The sequence below is a fragment of the Pantherophis guttatus genome, chromosome 4 (genome assembly GCF_059756535.1).
Source record: "Pantherophis guttatus breed Tessera chromosome 4, ASM5975653v1, whole genome shotgun sequence".
In the NCBI taxonomy this organism is placed as follows: Eukaryota; Metazoa; Chordata; class Lepidosauria; order Squamata; family Colubridae; genus Pantherophis; species Pantherophis guttatus.
This window is the reverse complement of record NC_142066.1, coordinates 48,724,287-48,749,748: the sequence shown is the minus strand read 5'-3', so window position 1 is coordinate 48,749,748 and position 25,462 is coordinate 48,724,287. Positions and strand designations below refer to the sequence as shown.

The window sequence follows — 25,462 nt, the reverse complement described above, 5'->3', positions numbered from 1 at the left end:
TGCTTTTTACTGCGTGTAATTCCTGATCTGGGTCAGAGTCGGAATTGCACCAAGTCCTTGCTAATTTGATATGTTCTTAATAAATAGACTCTAATGGAAAATGGATGCCTTGGATTTTATTTCATGGGACATTTCATTGGAAGCTTGACTAGTCCAACATTTTACACACATAAATATACAGACACACACACTAAAGTGTTACATTGCTCTTCCCATCATTATCAGTCAGGATGATAGGAACTGTATGTTAATATTTTGCATTATACCAAACTGGGGAAAGCTGGCTTCTTCACACTTGGAAGCCTACTTTTAAAACTGTGTAAAAGCTAATTAAAGGGAGAGTTCAGTGCACTACAATAAACAAGCCAACTTTGTAATTGTTTGGGGCATGGACCAGTGGTGGGTTGGCCCTGGTTCGGACCAGTTCTATAGAACCAGAAGTAAAACAGGAGGGAGGCTCCGCCCACTGACCCCAACATCATCAGAACGCTTCTGTGAATGTGCAGAAGAGCGCGCATTTGAGCGAGCGAAGCGAGTACGTGCAGCCCCGTTGTGAACCGGTAGTAAAGGTAAGTAGAACCCACCCCTGGCATGGACATATGGTGTTTCAGATGAGGCAGCAATGACTGTGCATTCATGAACTCAGATTCTTGGGTTGGTATGTTTGGGAACACAGTCACAATCACAGTACATGAGGGAGGGAGGGAGTAAACCGATCCAATACAATAAAGATGTACGATATGGTGACAAAAGAGGGTATAGTGGACACCAATTCTGTACCTTAAAGACCAACCAAGATTTACAGATTTGATCTTAGGGCACAGGTTGTCTAGATGAGTGTGTGTGTGTGTGTGTGTGTGTGTGTGTGTGTGTGTGTGTGTAAGTGCTCATGTACACGTGTACCTTAGTTACTGTTGATTCCTGGTGACTGCCTTGACAAGGTTTTTAGGAAGACCATTGAGACCATTGCCAAGTTTATGAGAGGGAGGGAGGGAGAGACAGAGAAACAGACACCTTATTATTTATTATGTATTCACATCCTTTCTTCCAGGAACTCTACATTTCCATATGTCCCCATTTTACCCTTACAATAATCATGTGTGGCAAGTTAGGCTAGGAAAGAAAGATTGGGTGAAAATTGCCTGCTGTAGTGAACTGAATTGCTAAATGGATATTTTGAACCTACATCTCTCCAATCTAGCACATCTAGCACACAGATCCAAAGTGCCTTTCCCACCTCTAGAGATATGTGTCATTTTTCTCTGAAAATTTCACCTGTCCATTCTGATCTTGGGAACCCATTACTAACATATTCATGTGTTTCTTTCCCAGGATGGAAAAGTGAAATGTCATCTGAAAAAAATCAGCTTGGCTTTCTGCCCCATTGACATCACTGGTGTCTGGCTGCCAACAGTTAGAACAGGTTTGGTGGGTTTGATAGCTGCAATCACAGTGATTTGAGAAAATGAGGGAGGGTGGCAGGTTTAGAAAAGAAGGTGGGCATTACTTCTGGTGGCCCTCAGCACTGGCTCTCTGGTTTTCCTGTTAATAAATTTCTCCTCTCAGCAGCCAATTGCAATCTGGGAGAGCAGCCAGTTTTGTCCTTTTGCTTATTAATCATAGTTGAACATTGGCTCCATATGCTGTGTGTATGAAGAAGAAAAGCTTCATTCATAGAGCATTTTTAATCAGTTTAAGGCCAACTTAAAACTTTATTAAGTTGGCCTTTGTGCAAGTCCTGTGGCATGGGTGTATCACAGTGTTTGTTTGTTTATTAAATTTATATAGACACTCATTAAATAGCCATAAGTCTTTCCAGCTTAAGCATTCACAAAACCGTACAAGAATTATTAAAAGCAATACAACTCTTAAAGCAATAAAAAAAAGTAACCTATGGGAGAACTCATTCATTTTCCTAAAACGACAGCAATTTAGCTGGTTCTCTAGTAGTGTCACCAGATCCCAAAGTTATTTGGCAAAGCCATGTCTTCAGGTTCTTCCAAAAGGTCAGCAAAGTTGGGGTCAGTCTCACCTCAGTGGAGGTGATAGGAAAGGCTATTTTCCTAGGTCCCATCAGGAACATATTGGCCCACAACATTTTTTTCCCTTCAGTATTGAGGGGATGGATAGATAAATAAATAAGAGTGAAGCAGTCCTTCAAATATTCCAGCCCTAGGCCATGTAGGGCTTTATAAGCCATCATCAGAACCTTGATTTGAATTTGGAAGTGTTCCCTGTTTACCGACAATGATATTACACAGTGTGAAAATGCTGCCCAGCGGTCAAAAATATAACAGAAGAAAAATACCATTAATTTCCAGATATCCAGATGTTATGTTAGCAAATTGTTGCATTTTTTATCCTTTTGAATAGTTGTCTTATCATTCCCTAGGTGTATACTGCCTTGCATCCTTGAGCTGCCTTGAATCATTTTGCAACTGGGTAGCCTTAGAAATTGAATTAATAAATAAAATAAATCCATCTAGCAAAGCAACGTTAACACTGACTGTTAACAGCTTTTGAAAGCTTCAGGCCAAAGTTTTTGCAGTCCAGTCTAAAGATGCCCAGTTAGGTTTGACTTGGTGGTCAAAAGCCCTGTATTGCCTTGATGGGTGTGTAAATATTGGATTGAACCACGGCTTTTTAGCATCAATTTAACTCTAAAATAAATAGGATTTTTCTCTCTCTGCTGGCCAAGGAATGAGTGAGTGGAGTGAATGCTCACAAAAGAGTCAGATTGAAATGGCTGGAAATGATTGCTTCTTTCTTACATTCCATTATCCCAGCCCTGAGCACCAAGATATTTATTGCAACACTTCGCAAGACTGTAATCAGTTTACTACATAGTGTGTAAAGGAGACACTTGGATATCCTCTAGACAAACAAATCCACTGTTTGGATTAGTGCTCCCCTGTGACCTTTGCACATTTGAGTAGTTTATTGTAGATCTTCGGAGTGGGTCAGAAAACAAAATAATTTGGAAAATGGGGAGCAAGCTCAACAACCTTAAGAAACTGTGTGGAAGGAAAATATGGAGCCTGAGCCTGGCTGAACTTGAATTTTAGACTATTATATAAATATGAATGATATTTTAGCTTTGTCATCAATACAAATATATATATCTACCTTGGATAGGATATATATACAAACACAGTATAACGTGCAACAGTTGATTGTTCCTTTTAAACCCATCCATCTCCCACTGGTCTAGTTGGTGACTAAATCACAATTCCTTGGACTGAATTATTTGAATAGCTGATCTCTGTCCTTGAAATGTGTTGATTTGTTGTATTTTCCTTTTGCAAAATGAGTTTGTCTCCCACTGGATTTGGAGCAGTTTTTAAAAAAAGCGTTATCTTTTTAATTTACTATTATGTATATTTAGTTGATTCCACAACATTTTATTTTTGTCTGACTTGTTCTAGCTTTTACTTTAGAATATAAAATAAAACAAAATGCAATTTCTATGAGATATAAAGGGAAGACAAAATAACTGTAAAGTGGAAATTGCTTATGAATCACTGCTTCTGTAGCTTCACCTACATTTTTCACTTCCTAGAGGCTCAGTTTATTTAGGGAAAAAAGAAGAGGAAAAAGAAAAAACCCCTACACCTACAGACACGCACACACAGAGAGAGAAAGAGAGAGAGAGAGAGAGAGAGAGAGAGAGAGAAGTTCTGAGCCCATTGGACTGTCATGGGCTTAAGTTGCTGGGATATCTCCACAACGAAGGAGCAAAATCCAATGACTCAGTAGATAACTCGATTGATTTGGGCAATGAATGGCAAATTTATTTCCCAGCCTAATTAATGCTAAATGTAGCTTAAAGTCTTTCCCACTTCTACCTTATGATGCTATAAACATTCTCTGGCAATATTTTTATTCTTCCATGTGCCCATGATATGAGCAGCTTTAAGCCCAGTTAGCTTTACTAGAGTTAAACTACTGTTTTCCCCTTGATAGCATCTGGCTGTTTACGGTGTGTACAATCTGCCAAACTTTGTAGTGGTACAGTCAATGTGAGGGATGAGATGAGTCCTATACTTATCAGTCACTTCAGGCTGATGCTTATAGGCTTGTGCCCCTTGCTTCTGGTTCTTCTCCTCTGGCAACTCAGTGCAGTCTATTGATTCGTTATATGGATAAATAGGGAGGGAGAGTTAAAATCTTTCTCTGGATTTGAAAAAAAACCTGGCTCATGGTTTGTTTATCTGTGTGCAGTTTTAATTTAAACCCATGTTCAAAGCAACCCTCCAAATAACTGATCCATGGGAGTCTGTGCATTCCCACTTTATCAGGCATCACTCCCCATCCCCCATCCCACTCGTTATCTGATATGTGGGCTTACAGAGGTCCTTGGCTTTGACAGATGCTAAAGCATGCAGGTCTGGCCATCTCTCAAAACTATTTGCCAATCACAACAGTGTGATTGGTGGATGGTTCCCCCAACTGGTGATGTTCAGAAAAGTGGCTCACAACTAAGTCAGAGGATCTGTTTAATACATTCTGGAAACCTAAAACAAGAATAAACCACGAGAACTTCAGTTACAATGGCAAGACAAAGATTAACAGTGGGGCAGTTGATTTTATGCTGTATTATTTTCTGATGGCTGAAGAGTGGGGAGAAAAAAAATTAGAGTGTCATGCAGATAATGTCTGTAGCATTTAAAGAAATAACCTTAGCAAATATGGCAAAAAAAGACCCTCAAACACCCCCTCCTTTTCTGTTATGTTTTGTTACTCTCTTTGCAGTGTTTGGCGAGAGGGTTTCAAAACATCAGACAGGGATATTTCTGACAAGTGGACAGTGTTTTCTGATGCTCTTCAACAAATAGCTCAAAGCTACATGGGGAGAAGTTGTTTAATTATAATATATATTAAAATATACCTGTGGCTTCTTTTTTTTAAAGTTCAAAGCAGCTACCGGTAAAAAAAAATCACAATAAAATACTATAATAATATAGTATTGGACAACAAAGATTATGCTTCCTGAACACTTTGGGGCATATCTTACGGATTTTCAGCTGCTAATCATGAAAATAACCTGTAATTTAACCTATCATATACTGATTTATAGAAATCTTCTGTTTTTACACGATGACAATGTACATCCTTCAGTACCTGTTGGCTACACAGGAAAGAACATACAAAGACATGGAACTGCTGTTAAAACACATCCAGTACATCAAGTACAACTGAAACGTTTGTGGAGACCTAAAGATAGTGGCTCTGCTGCTTAGAATGCAACTTGGATATACCAGGTACTGAAGTTACATAAGCAAATGGGACAGCCGTGCAAAAAAGTTGCATTACAATAAAAAAAAAAAAATGGCCACTCTGAAAAAATATGGCTCCAGGACAGAAAAACATGAGACATGAATCATTTGTTGACCTGACAAAGATATTTTTGCCTCTGTTTCATATTAAACTCAAAACTGACGAAAATTTTTGTTTCCTATGTTTCCAAGAATAACTGATGCCAAGATTGAGAAAGACATTTTTGTTGATCCACAGATCAGATACCTCATTAATGACAAGCAGTTTGATGATCTATTAGTGGGATCAGAGAAAATTGCCTGGAAAGCATTCAAGGATGTTAGAACTTTCTGGGCAACTACAAAACACCAAACCACACTTAGCTGATTGACAGACTTCTTACAGCATACAAGATCACGAAGTGCAACATTCACTGAAGATTCATTTTCTGCATCCACACTGGACTCCTTTCCTAAAATCCAGGTGCAGTGGGTAATGAACATAATGAAAGGTTTTACCAGGGCACTGCCACAATGGAAAAACTATATCAGAACAATCCATCAGTGCTGGCTGACTCTTATTGGACACAGCAGCAAAATTCATCAGACATTGAATATAAATGCAAACCACCAGCAAAACACTTTTAGCTCTGTTGAACTCATTCAGCATGTCAGAAACATTATGTGATTAAATACATTAGAGTCATTAAAAGTTAATTTCATATTTCTCAAGATTCCCATGAGATGCAAACATTCCGAAATTATATTTGTGTTCAATTTGAAGGGGTCTACCATAGTCACCAAAAGGTCTTCAGGAAGCAAAACTGAAAAAAATTGCTGTCCAGTAATAATATAATATAATATTATAATATTAATTCAATGTATAAGGCTAATAATATATCAAGCAACTCAGTAATGAATTAAAAAATCCTCACAGTAAAGTAGATCCCAAATCAAGATTGGTGTGGTTTTGTCCGCATTACATACAACACAATATAATATTTAGGATTTAAGCGTTAGTAAGATTTGTAACTCAGGATCTTTTTTTGAGAAATCAACTCTCAGATTTGTCGTCTGTCTCCTCTTCTTCTTCTTCTTCCATCCTGCCTATTATTTTCCACTCCATTCTGTCAATTCCAGTCACTACCCCACCACCCCCAAACTGGTCTTCCGGTTGAACCATCAGGAAGGAAAAGGGGAGGGAAAGAGCAGAATGGTCGGATGTAGGTATATTTAGCACCAGGAATGGGCTTTATTTGGCCCCTGTATCTTGGGAGTAGGCCTTATCTAATGAGGTAACATTAAACATAATCACATTGGGAAAAAGCAGGCTTCTCCTTTCCTGCCTAATGGGTCTCTTCCATGGTTCTCTCAACCTCAGTGAAGCAACAGAAAAAATATGCCAAGCATTTTGTCTTCATTTGTAATGTATATCCAAACAGAGAGATTTTAAAACCATTCACAATCTCCTTATTTCTTCATTTTCTATGGTTTGCATGTTCTATATTGTTTTCCTTGAGGTAATCTCTTCACTCTGGCTTAAGGCACATTGAATCAGAATCAGAACAGAGCTGGAAGGCACCTTGGAGGTCTTCTAGACAGCCCCCTGGTCAAGCAGGAGATCCTATACCATTTCAGACAAGTGACTGTCCAGTCTTGTCTTAAAAACTTCCAGTGATGAAGCACCCACAACTTCCGAAGGCAAGCTGTTCCATTGGTTAATTGTTTTTGCTGTTAAGAAGTTTCTCCTTAATTCCAGGTTGCTTCTCTCTTGATTAGTTTCCATCCATTGTTTCTTGCTCTGCCCTCTGGTGTTTTAGAAAATAAATTGACCCCCTGCTCTTTGTAGACTGGAATACTGTTATCATGTCCTTCTTTTAGCCAATCCCAAATCCTGCAGCTCTTCTTCATATGTTTTAGTCTCCAAGCCTTTAATCATCTTAGTTGCTCTTCTTTGTATTTTTTCCAAAGTCTCAACATCTTTTTTGTAATATGGTGACCAAAACTAGATGTATATTCATCCAGTTGTAGTCTTACAAAGGCTTTATAAAGCGGTAACTAATACTTCACATGATTTTGATTCTATGCCTCTGTTTATACAACCAAGGATTGTATTAGGTTTTTTGGCTGCTGCAGCACACTGCTGACTCATGTTTAAGTGATTGTCCACTAGGACTTCAAGCTTCTTCTCACAGTTACTGTTTTTGAGCCAGGTTTCACCTAATCTGTACTTGTACCTTTAGTTTTTCTTGCCCAGGTGTAAAACCTTGCTTTTCTCCACATTAAATTTCATTTTGTTGAATAGGGCCTATTGTTCAAGTCTGTTAGGATCTTTTTGGATCCTGAGCTTGTCTTACGAGGTGTTGACAAGCTCAGGATCCAAAAAGATCTTGACATACTTGAACATTGCTATAATAGGAAGCCATAGAGGAAGATGTAATTCAGAATGAAACCAGACATTTCTCCCTTTCTCCCTCATCTTTTTTTTATTGTTTTGCCCCTTTTATAAAAAAAAAAAAAAAAATGAGGCATTACCCCCTCCATTGCATTTCCTGATTTATCTGTTCTCCTTCCTATTCTTGCAGGATGGAACCCGCCAGCGCCGTATGCAGCCCCAGAAGAAGAAGACGGTCTCCTTCAGCACCATGCCTAGCAATCGCACGCTGAACAGCACAGCTGCCTGCATCTCTTTCATGCTGGAGGGCTGTGAGATGAAGAAAGTGCGCTCTAACTCCCGCATGTACAGCCGATTCTTTGTGCTGGACCCAGACCTACGTTTCATGCACTGGGAACCTTCCAAGAAGGACTCTGAAAAAGCCAAAATCGAAATCAAGTCAGTCAGGGAAGTGCGAGTTGGGAAAAAGACTCCTGTGTTGCGTTCCAATGGCCTCTCAGACCAGTTCCCAGATGAATGTGCGTTCTCCATAATCTATGGAGAGAACTATGAATCCCTTGACCTTGTGGCAAGTTCTGCTGATGTGGTGAATGCATGGGTGATGGGGCTGCGATATTTGGCCTCATATGGGAAGCACACCCCGGATGAGGCTCCTGAGTCAGGTTACCCAAATCCCCGCACCTCCTGGATCTATTCTGTCTTTGACATTGCAGATCTAGAAAAAGAGGGTCAAATCCCAGTTTCTCGTGCTGTGCACCTCATTCGTGCTCTCAACCCTGGCATGAAGGCCTCAACAATTGAGTTAAAGTTCAAAGAGCTCCAGAAAGCAGCCAGTGAGCGACTTGGAGAGGAGGTGAACTGCCAAATCTTCATAAAGGCATACTGTGAGCTATGTACGAGGCCTGAGGTATTTTTCCTCTTGGTTCAGTTTTCCAGCAATAAAGAATACATGGGTCTGAGGGATCTGATGAGTTTCTTAGAGGCAGAGCAGGGTATGGAAGAAGTAACTGAAGAGATGTGCATGGAGATCATTGCCAAATACGAGCCATCCAAGGAGGGTCGGGAAAAGGGCTACTTGGCCATTGATGGCTTCACTCGCTACCTCCTTTCAGCTGATTGTGACATATTTGACCCACAACACCGGAAGGTGTGCCAGGACATGACTCAGCCACTTTCTCATTACTTCATTAGCTCTGCACATGGAGCATGCTTGGCTGAGGACAGTTGCTTCTGGGGAGGCTCCACCTCAGACATTGGAGGTTATGTGGCAGCCCTTAAGGCTGGTTGCCGTAGCTTGGAACTTGTGGTTTGTGATGGTTCATCTGGTGAGCCTGTGGTTGGTGCAGGGAGCCGTTTGGCCTTCTCCAGGGTAGTGGCTGCTGTTGCTGAACATGCCTTTGAGTCCTCCAGGTTTCCACTTATCCTGTGTCTCTCAGTGCGCTGCTGTGTTGCCCAACAGAGGCTCGTGGCTGAGTATCTGAGGAAGTCTTTTGGGGATAAGCTGTACTTGACACCTCCAAACCCAAATGAAACCTATTTGCCATCTCCAGAAACACTCAAGGGATACATCCTCATAAAAAGCCGGAAGCTTCTTCCAAACTGTCAATCAAGTGAGGGAGATGTATCTGATGATGATGAGGCCTCAGAGCTAGGCCTCCCACTTTCTGAACGGGACAGAGAGCATCCCCGGTCCCAACGCATCTTGTGCCGTGAACTTTCAGATCTCGTCAGCCTGTGTCAGACTGTGTCTTTCCAAAGCTTTGAGACTTCTCGGCGGAGCCAGTGTTACTGGGAAGTGTGCTCTTTCAGTGAGGTGGAAGCTGGACGTTATGCCAATGAGGATCCAGAGGACTTTGTGGCCTACAACAAGCGCTTCCTGTCACGTGTTTATCCCAGCCCCATGCGCATTGATGCTAGCAACATGAACCCTCAGGACTTCTGGAAATGTGGCTGCCAGATGGTGGCCATGAACTACCAGACACCTGGCCTCATGATAGATCTGAATGCCGGCTGGTTCCGCCAGAATGGGGGTTGTGGCTATGTGCTCCGCCCAGCAATTATGCGTGAGGAGATCTCCTACTTCAGTGCAAACACCAAGGACACCTTACCTGGCATTTCAGCCCAATTACTGCATCTCAAAGTCATTAGTGGTCAGAATCTGCCTAAACCCAAAGGATCTGGAGCCAAGGGAGATGTGGTAGAGCCATATGTCTGTGTTGAGATGCATGGCATTCCTGCTGACTGTGCAGAAAAACGCACCAAGACCGTGCTGCAGAGTGGAGATAACCCTGTTTTTGAGGAGACCCTGGAGTTTCAAGTAAATCTCCCTGAACTAGCAATTCTCCGGTTCATGGTGCTTGATGATGATTATATTGGGGATGAATTCATTGCTCAATATACCATCCCCTTTGAGTGTCTCCAGACAGGCTATCGTCATGTGCCTCTTCAGTCTGTGGCTGGCGAGCCACTCCCCAATGCTACTTTGTTCGTGCATGTGGCCATCACCAACCGGCGGGGAGGAGGCAGAGCACACCGACGGGGGCTCTCAGGGCGTAAGGGACGGCACATGCGGGAATACACATCCACTAAGGCCACAGGAATCAAGGCCATTGACGAAGTATTTCGCACAGCTACTCAGCCATTGCGGGAAGCAACAGACCTGCGGGAGAATATGCAGGTATCCAGATAGTGGGATACAATAACTTAGGCTCCTGAATTTGGTTTGCAAAATTTTGGAAAAGAGCAAAATGTGCCCCCTGGATTTTGAACTTTTCTGGAAAACCGCCTAGTAATTTATTTCCTGTACCTCGTTTGTATTCTGAAACATTTCAAAATGGTAAAGATGAAACACACGAAAACGAAAAATAATTTAAAAAATGAATTTGCTTTAGGAAAATGACTTAAAGGCAAGACCGCTCTTTTCTCTTGGTCTGCATAAAGATGATGGAGACTGACATTTTTTTTGAAGTTTTGGGGAAATCTTTTGAATATAGATCTGATTTTTTTTTTTTTTTTTGCAAAAAGTACTCTTATTTCATTAATGTAAAAAAATAAAAAAAATAAAAATAAAAAAACTTGCACAAACATCATATTGCATATAAAAAGCTACTTAGCCCATTTTTAAGCACATTAAACCTTGACGACATAGAAGAATATTGATCAGTCTTTCCAGCACATAAACTGCATATTTTTAAATGTTGCTTCTTTATAATATTATATTAATGAACTTATTGACATAAAACCGAAAGGTGAAATAGTGTGACAAGCCCATATCATAAGAGAAAATATTCTTTTATCCATTTTATTCTCCTAATATAGCAGAAATGACAGTGAACCACCTTGTTAATAATTATTTGGAGTGTTTGGCAAATATGAAAGAAAATATTTTGTTGAATTATCTTGTCTTAAGATTATAAGGAACATATTTAATATTCTTTAAAACATTGATTTGCTAATTTGGGATATTCTGATTGTTTATTCCAGAATTCTTGCAAATAACTAATACTGACCTCAGTAATACTCTTTAATGGCTTATTTTAAAATGCTGCAAATCATTCAAACACATTCTCCTACTAACATTATTTTTGGAGCTTTAGATATTGCTTAGACATAATTCATTTGGATTGAATTATGAAATCAAGAAATATTTTTAATTGAATAATCAGCCATTATGCAGCTGTAAACAATACAGATTTTGCTTGCAATAATGCATATCATTTAAAAATTGATTGTCAGTAAGCTGAGCCAGAGTATTCATATCCCTAAATACTCATGACTTTGGGAAGCAACAATAAATGGTTTATTTACAATTTGAAAACGGGGGTGATTTCAGAGTCTAAATTTGTCATGCAAATAAAGACTGACATTATGCTTGAGTCACACTAGCTTCCAAATGTGTCTTGCAGCCTCTAGCACAGCCCTAAAATACTACACGGCTATTGCTAAATGCAGAAGGAAGCCCCTGCTATGATATCAGAAGGATCACACAATAACTTTCTAATCTTGCCCATCATAATTTTTTTAACATCATTTATGTTCCATGGAGAAATTGAAATCAAAATACATGCTCAGTCATAAAGCTGAAAGTCAGAAAAGTTAAGACCCGGCTCCCCATCATCACAGAATAGCCATAAATTAAATATGTTTGTCCTTGTCATAGAAAAAATTCCAAATATTTTATCAATCTACTTAAAATAACTTGCAGCTATTAGCAGATGAATACCTCTAAGTAAATATATAAATCTTGAATAATAGTCGTTTTTCTTTTTCCATAACTAGGTTTTAACTATTTGTTGATTTTTTTCATCTAAGATTAAAATATTGATGTATTTTCATCCACAAAGAATATTTTTGGGAATAATTATTCCCAGATATTTAAAAGAATTCAAGCTACAAATGAAGCCCCATTTTTTTACAGATTGACACAGAAATTTTAAATAACTTGATAAATTACTAAACTATTACACAATAACAATTGGATGAAAATGTATATAATTATCAATGACATTAGTATTAAGTTCTTTGTGGTATAGAAATATGTTAAATAATAAAAATACAAGCAAACGTGTATAAACACAAACACACAGGAAAGTTCATATAAAAATGTGTGTATCAGATTTAAATTTTGCCATACTTGAAATCAGTGATCCTGCTCTGTAATTAAAAATGAATCTCAGTAACTCTCCCTTTCTTTAATTCTGTTTGACTACTTAGTAGTTTCCCTCTTGCCCCTGCTGATATCTTTGATTCTACAGGTAGTTCTCAATTAAGGATGCCAATTGGGACCAGAATTTCCATTGCTAACCAACACAGCCACAAAGTGCAGTGTCATGTTACTGCAGCACTTACCAATGGCAATTCTGATATGGTTGCCATTGTTAAGTGAATCACTGTAGGTCATTTAGTGCGGATGTCAATAATTGCCATTTGTGACCTCCTGCCAGTTTCCCCATTGAAATTGCTTGTCAAAAGCTAGCAAAATAGGCCGCAGTAGACATCCATGTGACCATGGGCCACTGCAATGGCCAGATCTCTGAGGTGATCAGATTGTAAGTACCACTCATTCAGCATTGTTGCAAGTTTGAACAGTCACTGAATGAGTAGTTATTAACTGAGGACTACCTGTACTTTCATTTTATAGACTGGGAGAAATGAAGTAAAAAGCCAGTTTCAGTTCCTCATCCTCTTTTCCTCATCCTCTTTTCTTTTCCTAGAATGCCTTGGTCTCCTTCAAAGAACTGTGTGGCCTAACACCAGCCGCCAACATCAAACAATGCATCTTGAAGCTGGCCACATGGCTTCAGCCCAGCGAGAAGGACCATCCCCCCGCGGTCACCCTCAACCTGGGTGAAGAGTATCCTTCCATGGAGACCCAGGGGCCTGTTCCTGAACTCTTGAGAAAAGTACTTGCTGCCTATGACACTGTGAGTGCAACTGGTTATTGTGCAGATGTCGTCCTGGCCACTGCAGTGAGTGCTGGCTGCTTCTTCTTGGTGACTTGTGCTCTATTCTGATAACTTGGCCTGAGTTTGCCTAATTTGCCTACACCACAAATTCACCTTTGTAATAGAAGTCATTTTGTAGTAGACCCATGCAAGCATGGAACACTGGTCTTTAGAACATTAATCTAGCACAAGAATGGATACGTGAGATTGCTCTTTTTGAGCAGCTCCAGATACTTGTCAACCATTCATTGGGAGTTTAAAATGTGCACAACTCTCCAAATCAAGCCCAGAAAAAGTCTCTTCCTGAAAAAAACAGCACATTTGTCTCTTCCCATTCTTGAGTTCCATTTTGTTACCCAGTATGCCTTTGGAGAACCTAATTGGCAGTTGGTCACAGCATTCTTTTTGCAGAGTGGAAGGTAGATGGGAAATTATTTTTTCCTGTTGCAAAATGTTTGAAAGCATCTAATGAATGACAAGGGGAACGAGGCAGGAAAATATCGGAAGAGGACAACTAGCTTTGGAAGAGGGCTAGACCACTTATGTAAATCAATGAATGATCTTGGCCTAGTCTTTCTTTCTTATCCTGATCCCCCTCACATGGAGATAGAATGGGGAAATACATATGATAGTTTGGAGAAATGGTGCTAAGTTATGAATAGGACACTATATTATGTATGTAAAAATAGGTATAGTTTGAAGTGTGTGTGAGAGACATCACACTCTTACACATATACAAGTTTCAAAAACTATGCTATAATATTTATTTGAACCCATAAATTGTGAACTATCATTTATGCCTTCCTGTTGTTAGAAAACCCAAATCAATGTGGCATGTTTAACAAAATGTGATATACAATAATGGCCAAAATTGTGGAAACCTTTTGGGAAAAGTGCATTTTAAAGGTTTGATGGCTAATAACACCACTTTTTTTTTTTTTTTTTTGAGTTTCAAGATAACCATATTCCACTGCTGGAATGGCCTGGGAATAGCCCAGACCTTAACCCAACTGAAAATCTATGGAGCCGACTAAAGAAACTTGTTAGTCAGAAGTGACCCAGCAATAAAACCCAGTTAATAGAAGCAATCATTCAATCTTGGTTTCACATTATAACAGCTGCAGAACTAAAAGACTTGGTTCACTCCATGGGAATACGTTGTAAGGCTGTAATTCATGCTAAAGGTTACCCAACTAAGAATTAACTGATGTGATAATTTTTATATATCTCATTTTTTCTACGTGTTTCACTTTTCTTCTTTATACTGTAACTGCTATTCTAATTCCAAATCCTTCATAAATGTTATTGCATTACATTCTTGATTAAATTATCTTTCCATTGATATATAATTTTATGGTACTACTTCAAAAAAAAAGTGGAGTTATTAGCTAGTTTTAGAAAATACACTTTTCCCAAAAGGTTTCCACAATTTTGGCCACTACTATAGTATGCTATGTGAATCCAGCCATTCTTGGACTACATTTTCCATCATTTTCAGCAGTCTAGGCTGGAAATGTTGGTAATTATTCTCCAGCACATTTGGAAGACCATAGCTGGGGAGTTAATCTCGTGTTTGAAGTATTTAAAAAAAATATATGGAGGGATGTGCTTGTATTTCCATTGACATTTGACATGTGTGGCAAGCTCAAGTTGGGCTGGCTTACATAGTCCATAAAGAAGGGATTGATATGACAGAACAATTCTTCAAGTTACCAAAATACAAAAAACCAACTGTAACAATAACCCTCAATTCCAAAACAACAATACAGGGGCAATTAACAAAGAGACTAACTTGTGGAAACAGAAATGGTTCACAAAAGCAAATCGTTGGAGTGTGCTTATGGAGGAGCCATTTAACTCCCAGTGAATAGTACAATTGAATCCCACATTTATCTTCTCTTGGAGAATCAGGGCTCCAAGTAACAAAATTGTTTTTCAATCTTGGCAACTGAAGATGTGTGGACTTTAACTCCCAGAATTCCCCAAGTTCAGGAATTCTGGGAATTGATATCCATACATCTTCAGGTTGCGAAGGTTGAGAAAAGTAAAAAAAATTATGCTGTGTATCCTGTAATAAATGTTAAAATGCAAGGGGAAGGCTGATCCAAGGGCCTCTGAGAGGTTGGGACACTTTATTGGCTGTTCTAAATCCATCCAACTATCACACATTCTCTCTTTCTCCCACATTTAAATCTCCAGATGATCCAAACCAGCCGGACATTAATTGAATCAGCTGATGCTGTTCATGGCAAAATTATTCAGGTGCAACAAGCAGGTAAATGATCGCATAATATTTAAGTAAATAAGACCTCCTTGGTTCCATGTTTTCTAATGTTTTAAGAATCTCTAGTTTATCACATCTGTTCCCACACTTCTATAGAGTGTGGTCTTACATTACCTTCTGAGAATATAAGTATAGAATTGCATCACATTTGCCTGATTTGAATTGAGCCACTGTGGTTCAATTACCTGTTGGATTATGATCAGTTTCACATGTTGATATATTGTGGTTTATCTCTTTGTTTCATCATTTCAAATGGAACATGTGAATTGGTTATCTCTGAATGAAAGGTGTTTTGAAAATTCCATCTGGTACCATTGCCTCTTTATAATCAGTATTTTGAATTGAATTGAATCTGGCTGTCTTGTTTTTTAAACTTTTCTCCCTTCTCTACTTTCAGTATACTTTTTAAAGCAATATTATTATGTGCATTATTTTTTTCTGTGTGGTTTTTTTGTTAATAGCATAAATGTCTACAGCTAGCTCCAAAAATATCAAAGTGGGGGAATGTGCATCATGGCACTGCAACACAAGATCTATTTCTGTTGCACTTGTTTCATGGCATTGCACACAAGTGTATAAGCCATGGAGTTTGTGTTGCAATGTCATTCTGCATATTTCATCACTGCCCACTTCCTAGTAGTTTGAGTATAGAGGTATCAATAATAACATTATCCTGAAGAAAGTCTACCTCTGTGATCGCTAAAAGTCAGCATCAACGTGATGGCAAATAATATTAAGGAAGTATTTCTACCTTAAAGATAGCATTTATAATGTTTTACAGATAGTCCTTATTTAACAGCCATAGCTGGAACTGGCAACTCAGTCATTAAGCATAGTGGTTGCTAAATGAAACCTCTACTGTACATATGATCTTACTTCAACTTTGTTTTGAATAACCAGTCCAAACTTCCTTAATCAATTAGAGCAGGCCAGGATATAGAAAAACAATCAATAAAATTTAAAGTAGCATGAGTGGAAGAGTACCCACAATCAGTGGTGAAATCCTGCTGGTTCTGTCCAGCTTGCGCGAACCGGTAGCAGCGGTCCGTAGTTCAGTGAACTGGTAGCGGCTGCAGCGCAAGGCTCCGCCCACCTGCCCAGACATCGTTACTTCCTGGTGAAAACCCGTTTTTGACCCTCTGCACATGCACAGAAGGCTTTGCGCATGCATAGAGGATCAAAAATTGGACGTGAGGATGGCGTGTAGTCGCACTTCTGAACCGGTAGGGAAGGTAAGTAGATTTCACCCCTCCCCACAATGCTTAATGAAAATACACATTTCACTTTATAGTATAGTGTAATGTAGTATTCCATTTACATTGGTCAATACTACAAAAAAATAATACAGAGCCTATATAGGTCTATAGTGAAGTGAGAATACATAGCTGGGCAATGTTGACTTTTATTCTGTTGTTAGCATTCTTGGAACAAGAACATTTCAAGCCTGAATCAAAGACGTATCATTTGATTAGGAGATGGCCGCAGCCTCTGACACTGTCTGGTTTGTCTCTCCTTCATCCCTTGTGCTGCTCTTGTATTTCTCCAGGGGTGGGCTTTCATAAAGAATTGCACCGTTTGGAGGCAAAGGAAGGTCTGAAAGGACGGAAGCTACAAAAAGCTCTAGAAAGTTTTGCCTGGAACATCACCGTTCTCAAGGTAATGTGAAGCTGTAGTTTATTGCAATTCCACCATTGAGACTTCAGTCATGAGAAATAAAGCAGAGGAACAAACACTTCCAGGAATGCACAAAACATCTGAAGTGAAATATATTCCGCAGCATGTTGGCAAATAGGAAACATTCCTAATTAAAAAGAAGTCAGAACAGGGTAAAAAAAAATTGGGTAACTTAAATACTTGAATATGGTCTCCCCATTCTGGCCCATAATATTTTGTAAAAGTCGATGCGTGGATTTCTGTCCTTCATGAGAAGTCTCCACATTTCATTGTGTGCGTCACAGCTGTTAGAAGAGCCATAGAAATTTTATTAATCAATAACAATATGGCAAATGGCTGTGTACCAATTATGGGCATGGATCTGCACTACTCTCCAGGTAGATGAAGCATTGGACTGGGATGACATAGCTCTGGGAACCCTTTTCAGGTTAGAAATCATATACTTTGCTTCCCTGAAAATAAGACCCTGTCTTATATTTTTTTGAATCCTGAGATAAGCACTTGGCCTTATTGCTATGGGCTCAAAAGCTCGATTGGGCTTATTATCAGGGGATGTCTTATTTTGGGGGAAAACAGGGTATCCATAAGAGTACTCTGGTAATTCTCAGCATGATTATCAAGCTGCATAACCAAGCATGCTTCCCAGAACATGCCTACTAAAATCCAGAAAAGATTTAAGAACACATTCCTAGATGATCCTCCCAAATCTTGCTCAAGATATCCCTCCTATCTATAATCTGCAGGAAAACAATGGGTAAGGTCATTCAACAGCATAGGGTGCAAATACGGTTTTACATCTCTTCTCCAGGGCAAACAAATGATACTATTCTTATCCAGCGCCAAGGGGGTATGAGGTTCTGAATTGGGAAGACTCAGATAGGACTCAAGATGAAGCGTCTCTGAGTTTTGGGTCCTCAGAATCTGGAGAGATGCTGATTTAACTCTTGACGAGGTAGCACTCTCTTGGGTAGAGTTGGTGCACAATTTGGGAGTTCTCCTGGACTCACAGCTCCCACTTAAGAAGCAGATGGCAGTTTTAGCTTTGGAGTTATTTTGTACAAATTCATTTTGTGTGCCAGTTGCACCCATTCCCAGACTGGAAAACTCTGTACATGGTCGCTCATGCCTTAGTCCCTTTCCATTTACACTATTGCAACATGCTATATAGGAGGCTGCTCTTGAATGTCATCCAGAAACTTTAATTGATCCAGAAGCATTGGTTGTTTATGTATTGTAATATGATCATCCATATATTTAAAAAAAAATAGTAATAAATAATGAGTTTAAACAATAAGAGTAGTGACGTGAGAAGAGGCAACCGCATTGTTAACTATAGATGCAGCATGGGCTGGATTAAAAAGAACGGCAAACTGACTTCCACCCAGGAAAATTCTGCTCATCTAGGGAAAAGTTGTTTTTGGTAGTGGTGTGAGATTCATAGGATTAGGAGGGGGGATTTTTTCTAGACTTACACAGGCCTGGAAAAGACTAATCTCTCCTTTGTCATGTCTTGATTCTAATTGGGCCCCCTGTGGTTGTCCTTTAGAAAAATGACAACAAACATTTTAAATGCATTCAAATATTCGCTCTCTCCTGCAAGCTGCTTTTCCTAGAATCTAAAGCTGGCACATACTGCCATCTGATGGTCACTGGATATTTATGTACTCATTTGAGGAAGAAAGCAAAATGGAATAGAATGGAATGGAATGGAATGGGATAGGATAGGATAGGATAGGATAGGATAGGATAGGATAGGATAGGATAGGATAGAATAGAATAGAATAGAATAGAATAGAATAGAATAGAATAGAATAGAATAGAATAGAATAGAATAGAGCTGGAAGGGAGCTTGGAGGTTTTCTAGTCCAGCCCCATGCTCAAGCAGGAGAACCTATACCATTTCAGGTAAGTGACTGTCTAGTCTCTTCTTAAAAACCTCCAGTGATGGACTGCCCACGATTTCTGAAGGCAAGCTGTTCCACTGGTTAATTGTCCTCACTGTTATGAAGTTTCTCCTTAATTCCAGGTTGCTTCTCTCCTTAATTAGTTTCCAACCATTGTTTCTTGTCCTGCCTTCTGGTGCTTTGTAAAATAAGTTGACCCCCTCTTCTTTGTGGCAGCCCCTAAAATTCTGGAATACTGTTATCATGTCATCCCTAATTTTTCTTTTCTTTAGACTAGCCAAACCCAGATCCTGCAGCCGTTCTTCATATGTTTTAGTCTCCAGGCCTTCGATCATCTTAGTTGCTTTTCTCTGAAGTTTTTCCATAGTCTCAACATCTTTTTTTATAGTTTAATATACTATAGTATAGTATGACCAAAATTGGTGTGATCTTACTAAGAAGTTATAAAGTGGTACTAATACTTCACATGATCTTTATTCTATGCCTCTGTTTATACAACCCAGGATTTTGTTAGCTGTTTTGGCGGCGGCTACACTCTGCTGGCTCATATTCAACTGATCATCCACTAGGAATCCAAGGTCCCTCACACAGTTACTGTTTTTGAGCCAGTTCTCACCTAATCTGTACTTACACCTTTGATTTTTCCTGCCTAAATGTAAAGCTTTGCTTTTCTCCACATTAAAATTCATTTTGTTTGATAGGCCCGTTGTTCAAGTTTGTCAAGGTCTTTTTGCATCCTGAGCTTGTCTTCTGGGGTGTTCCTGCCAGTTTAAGATCATCTGCAAATTTGATGAGTTCCCCTTCTATTTTCTCATTTAAGTAATTTATGAAGATATTGAAGAGTACTGGGCCTAAGACGGAGCCTTGTGGTACCCCACTGCTTACTTCTCTCCATGTGGATGTAGTACCATTAAGGACTACGCGTTGAGTACTGTTTTGTTATATTTTTTTATGTAAGAACTAGATGTTTAAAATGTTTCCCGCTGGAATCTTTTATTTTCTTCCCCAACAATTAGATTAGAATTTAAAATTGCTTTTTAAATCCAGCGTGAGGAGAAGACAATGTATGTTTCTTTAGGAGTGTATGAAGAGAATCTAAAGCAAATTTATACAAGCATTATAGTAGGAAGGAGTTGTTCGTTTTTATATAGAATTACAATTCCATGCAATTCCAACCAGTGTAAAGGGTTTGTCATCATTACATGTTTTGATTATTTTCTCAATTTTCAAAAATCAAGTAGCAAATCCTTAATGTCATCTTAATAAATCCTTAATTTATGTTTGGCAATACTTAATTGTTGTTGCCAGCTGTTTTTTCCATTTCTAGTGCTATCTAAACACGGGCCAACATTTAAAACAATAAAGATAATTCTGTTTTAACTATTTTTATGCTAAAAGTAAATGTAACACACTAACTAAACAAAAAATGAAAATTATTTAGAATAATTTTATAGTGCTAACTGAATAACATGCACTATCAAAATCGGACAAAATTCACTTATGGCAAATGTTCAAATCTGAGTCAAAACGGAAGGAACAAATAAACATTGAGATAAATCAATAGTTTTCTTCAACAGGCATTGTACTCTTCACATTTTATATTACTGTACTGCATGGAATTCTCTTTTTATCAGAAAGGATTATTGATTGGGTTTTTTGTGGGTTTTTTTTTCTTTTTTTGCATTTTCTAACAGCATTCACTGCACATAATAGAGACTTTTATTTCAGTGTAAAGATATTGTATTGAAAGCAGGTGAGAAACAGGCTTGCTGTACAGGGGTGGGTTCTAAATTTTTTTACTACCAGTTCTGTGGGCATGACTTATTTTGTGGGCGTGGCTTGATGGTCATGTGACAATTATTTAGGATTTAGCAGAGGTACTGGTCTACCAGGCTTTTAACTGCTTGCAGAACTGTACTGATCTACCCATTTATTTTTTGCAGGCACTAGTCTACCCATTTATTTTTTCAGGCACTGATCTACTCATGCATTTTTGCAGGCACTGGTCTACTCATTTGTTTTCTTTTAATACTGATCAGCTGTAGGGTGGCCCTTTGAAGCCCTGCGGCAAGAGTTTAAACAATTTTTTTCCCTCTAGCCATCAGCTGGGACTCAGGAGGCAGCAGTAGATTGGGGATGGGGCCAAATAAAAGGTAAGAATAATGTGTGGGGGGGCAGAACCAGTTCAGTGATGTCGTATCATCACTGCTACCGGCTCAAGAGAACCGGGCCGAACCGGGAGGAACCCACCACTGTTGCTGTACTGAATCTAAGTCTACTACTTCATCTTCAGGGATGAAAGTTGAAAAATATGTTCAACAGCTTTTAGAAATATAATATGCATGTTGCCTAGAATTATTTTCATGATGGAGGTAGCAACAAATATTACTTAAAGATAAATAAGTTATAGAGAAGGACATACATGATATAAGGACAGATAATGGTAGAAGTGATTAATATATTGCAATTAAAGCAGGGTGAAATGCTACCGGTTTTGGGCGGTTCGCTGGAACCAGTAGTAAAAATGCTACCGGTTCGCCCAAACTGGTAGTAAAAAAATGCTTTAAAAAGTAAAAAAAAAGGTCCCACGATTGTGTGGCACAGGTGTTTTTTTTTTTTTTTTTGCTTTTTTTTAGCATTTTTTTACTACCTGTTTGGGTAATAGGTAGTAAAAAAATGCTTTAAAATAGTTTTTAAAAGGTTCTGACAATCAGCTGTGACAATCAGCTGTGCAGTGTGATGGTCGGAACTTTTTTTTTTTACTTTTTAAAGCATTTTTTTACTACCTATTGCTTGAACAGGTATTTTTGTGTAAAGTGTGATAGTTTGTTCTTTGTGACTCTCTGAGGTTCCTGCTTGTTGCAAGGGCCATTTTGTGTGAAGTCTAGCTGCTTTTGCATTGTGTGTGAGTCAGTTGTGTAGCTTACGTGTTATTTTTGTGTAAAATGTGATCGTTGGTTTTCCCAGTCACATGACCACCAAGCCATGTCCACCCAGTCACATGACCACCAAGTCACGCCCACAGAACCAGTAGGGAAAATTTTTGAATTTCACCACTGAATTAAAGGTTTGCCCTTTATATATGTATAGGCAATAATGGAGTGGATCTTGTGTCATGATTTCACAAGACACGTTTAATCATTTTGGTGTCATTTTTCATAGCTTTGAACATTTCTGTTTGCCAGTATTTTTGATGCCCCTTACATAATTTCTGTCTCCAATGCACAGAACAGGTTTGCAATTTAAATTCTACCCAGGTTGTTAAAGTCTGAAGATTAAGTTTAAAAAGTACATTTGTAGGTTAATTCTTTTAAGCAGTTCTATTAAGCAAATCATTTAAAGCAGGCAACAGAGGCAAAGTGAAAAGCTGAAGCAGTATTTAACTTGCTGATATGTCTGTAATGAAATGCAAGCTTTAAACTTGAAATGCTAATACAGATAATCTTTTGTCTATTTTATACACAGGAGAACATTCTTCATATGGCCAGAAGTATTCTCTTCATTATAAATACGCATATTTTAGGGCCTTACCTGAGAATTACCCCTTGCAGTATTTCCACTTTCTTCTTTGAAGAAATATACAAGTGTTATCCACTATGTGCATATTTATTTATTTATCCATTTATTTAATTTATATCCCACTTTCATTATTTTTGTAAACAATTCAAAGCAATGAACATATTTAATTTTCCTTCCTCTTCCAAATTTCCCCTCAGGATCAACCCTATGAGGTGAGTTGGGTCCAAGGTCACCCAATTGGTTTTTAGGCCTAAAGTGGGACTAGAACTCATTGGATTAGAACCACCCTCCTGGTTTCTATCCTGGTGCTCTAGCCAATTGACCATAGCTCTCCATGGAAGTGTTTGTTGAAGTATTCAGGTTGGAGAGGAAGGATTTGAACATTACTTGGGGAGCACTTGCACTGAACAAAATTTATATTTGAGCAATGTTCCATTCCCGACTGTAAATATTTCTCATTCATTTCTTGCTGATGTTCTTGATGATTTTTCAAGTCATCAGACTAAAAAATGAAATTAAAAATTCAGTGTTCTGCATTTTTCTTTCCTAAGTTTTCTAACCATTGTTCTTTTCTCATACCTCCTCCCCCTCCTTAGGGCCAAGCTGATTTGCTCAAGCACTCCAAGGCTGAAGCACTAGATACACTATGGCAAATCCACAATGCAGCCCAGTCGTGTGGCATTGGGCGGAATGGAGCTGCCTCTCCTGACCTCTTCCGCAACCGAGCTGTTCTTGACCCCATCCCAGAAGCTGAAGGAGCCTGCGAGCCAGGATCTTCCTGACTGGAAAGGGCTATAAGACTATGGGAACCAATGGGATTTGTGGACACAGATTGCCATATATAGATTTAGACAATGTGGCAGGTGCTTACATGGAATAAGGGTTTTCTTTAACCCTGGGAAGGCAAATGAGAAAATATCAATCAATTTGCAAGTATTTGTGTCTATAACAACAGGTAGGGCTCCCTTATTGCAAGATTTAGAAAAACACCCCAAAAAGAAAAATTTAGGTGACAGAAAATATGGTTTTTACCTCGGAAATAGCGTAGGTGAAAGCTACAGATTTTTGACTCATTTTTGACACACTGAAATTAACGGAAACCTCTGTGTGCATTTAAGCAGGGTTTCAGGAGCCAATAGCTAACAAAAACAGATCTCCCAATGGCTTGAGACAGCAGCAAGTAGACCTGATGCAGATCCTTTGAAGGGAGCTTGGGATGTAGCAACTGGCATGTTCCTTGCTTGAGTCTCCTAGCAAGAATAGCGATAGACTCTGATGGTACTGCCCAAGTGGAGTTCCTATCTAATATTATTCAAGGATTCTTGGTTGAAGATCTATTGCAAACATGAGCCTTACTGGTTATGAGTTGTTGCAGTTCCTCTAATGAACGAGAGAGAGAGGGCTGCTATTTGGACCTCCTTGAGAGGGCAATAGTAACAATTTCTCTTTCCCGTCCACTTCACCTTCCCTGAAGTGTCATCTGTAGTTTTCCTCAGAACAGTTTAGCAGCAGAAGTAGGAGTGGTTCCAAATAACATTGGGCTACATCTCCCCCAATCCATGAACACTGTTTAGGGTGGCTGAGGATAATGGAAATGCAGTCTAACAACATCTGAGAGAGGCAAGACAAGAGAACCACTTGGGTTAAAAGGAAGGTCGTCTTTGGTTTTGTTGTTGTTTTGTTTTGTTTTGTATCCTTCTGCAGTGCTGAAATGAAGGGTGTGGGGTGAATGGTGGTGGAGAATTCTTAAAGTTTTCTAAGTTGAATTTGATTCTTCTCCTAATGGGAAGTTTAGGGTTGCCCTTTTCATTTCCCCTCAAAAAAATCAAGGACAAAAAGGAGGGAAATGAGGTAGTCAGAGTGGGAAAATAAAACCAGTTAATCTTGCAATGATTTATGTTGATCATAAATCCGTATGAAGACAAAATCCAAATGTTAAAACAGCAAACCACTGTTTCTTCCATTGTATTCTCATTGCAGTCACACTATTTCCTGTAGAAAAATTCAGTTAAAAGAAGTTAATGCTTAACGTTATCTTGAGAAATTATCCACAACTCTTTAAATCTGGGTATTTTTCAAAGGTTTTTCAAGATTTGGAATTGTAGAGATGAAAATTACTATGCTCTGCCTTTGTGCAAAGCAGGATTTTGGTTGTGTATCTTGGTCTCTACTTTTTCTTTGGGGCTTGGAAGGAGGAGTTAAGGTTGTAGTACTTTTTTCTTGCCTACCGTAGAAGACATGTTCTGGAAATAATGGGCTGGATTTTGTTGATAATAAAGCCTGAGCTTCTCTTTTGGCTGTTCTGTTCCTTGTACTAATGGGTCATCCTTGATGTTAGAAACCTGCACTAATACAACAGAATCAAAGTAGTTTATTAATAATAGCTACTGCAATAGCTTCCTAGACAAGGAATTATAAACATGGTACTTCTGTGTTAAACATTCAGGCATATTGGTTAAGCACCTGCACAGAACCCATATTGGAACATTCTAAAACAGAATGCTTTGAGGGTACCCATCATCTTGATGGAGAGATAACATCAAAGAGATACTACAACAGCATTAATTAGCTGTGGTTGAGGTTGCCAGAAGAGCAAGAACCAGAACTCTGTATCTTCCTCAATATCTGAAACAGTAAAAGAAGTAAAGAAGAAGAACGGTTAAAGAACATTTAAAGAATGGTTGCTGGAACTGGATATGTCTAGTCTTATAAAAAGAAGGACTAGGGGTGACATGATAGCAGTATTCCGATATATCAGGGGTTGCCACAAAGAAGAGGGAGTCAACCAGGGGTGAAATGCTACCAGTTCGCTCTGGTTCAGGCAAACCGGTAGTGATAAAAATTACTGGTTCGAGCGAACCAGTAATAAAACAATGCTTTAAAAAAGTTTTTAAAAGGTTCTGACGATCACAGCTGTGCCGTGACATCATCAGAACCTTTTAAAAAACTTTTTTAAAGCATTTTTTTACTACCGGTTCGGGCGAATA

General features: G+C 38.9%; 1 protein-coding gene across 1 annotated transcript in view; it reads left to right on the top strand.

Annotated features, from left to right (window-relative positions):
- LOC117664594 (inactive phospholipase C-like protein 2) overlaps positions 1–24,769 on the top strand; it is a 53,872-nt gene extending 29,103 nt beyond the window's left edge. The window contains exons 2-6 of the mRNA XM_034415669.3: positions 7,841–10,327; positions 12,864–13,073; positions 15,294–15,369; positions 16,925–17,034; positions 23,072–24,769. Coding sequence (XP_034271560.1) covers positions 7,841–10,327; positions 12,864–13,073; positions 15,294–15,369; positions 16,925–17,034; positions 23,072–23,257 — 3,069 coding nt within the window. The 3' untranslated portion in view covers positions 23,258–24,769. The remainder of the gene's footprint in view (positions 1–7,840; positions 10,328–12,863; positions 13,074–15,293; positions 15,370–16,924; positions 17,035–23,071) is intronic.
- The last annotated feature ends 693 nt before the right edge of the window (positions 24,770–25,462 follow it).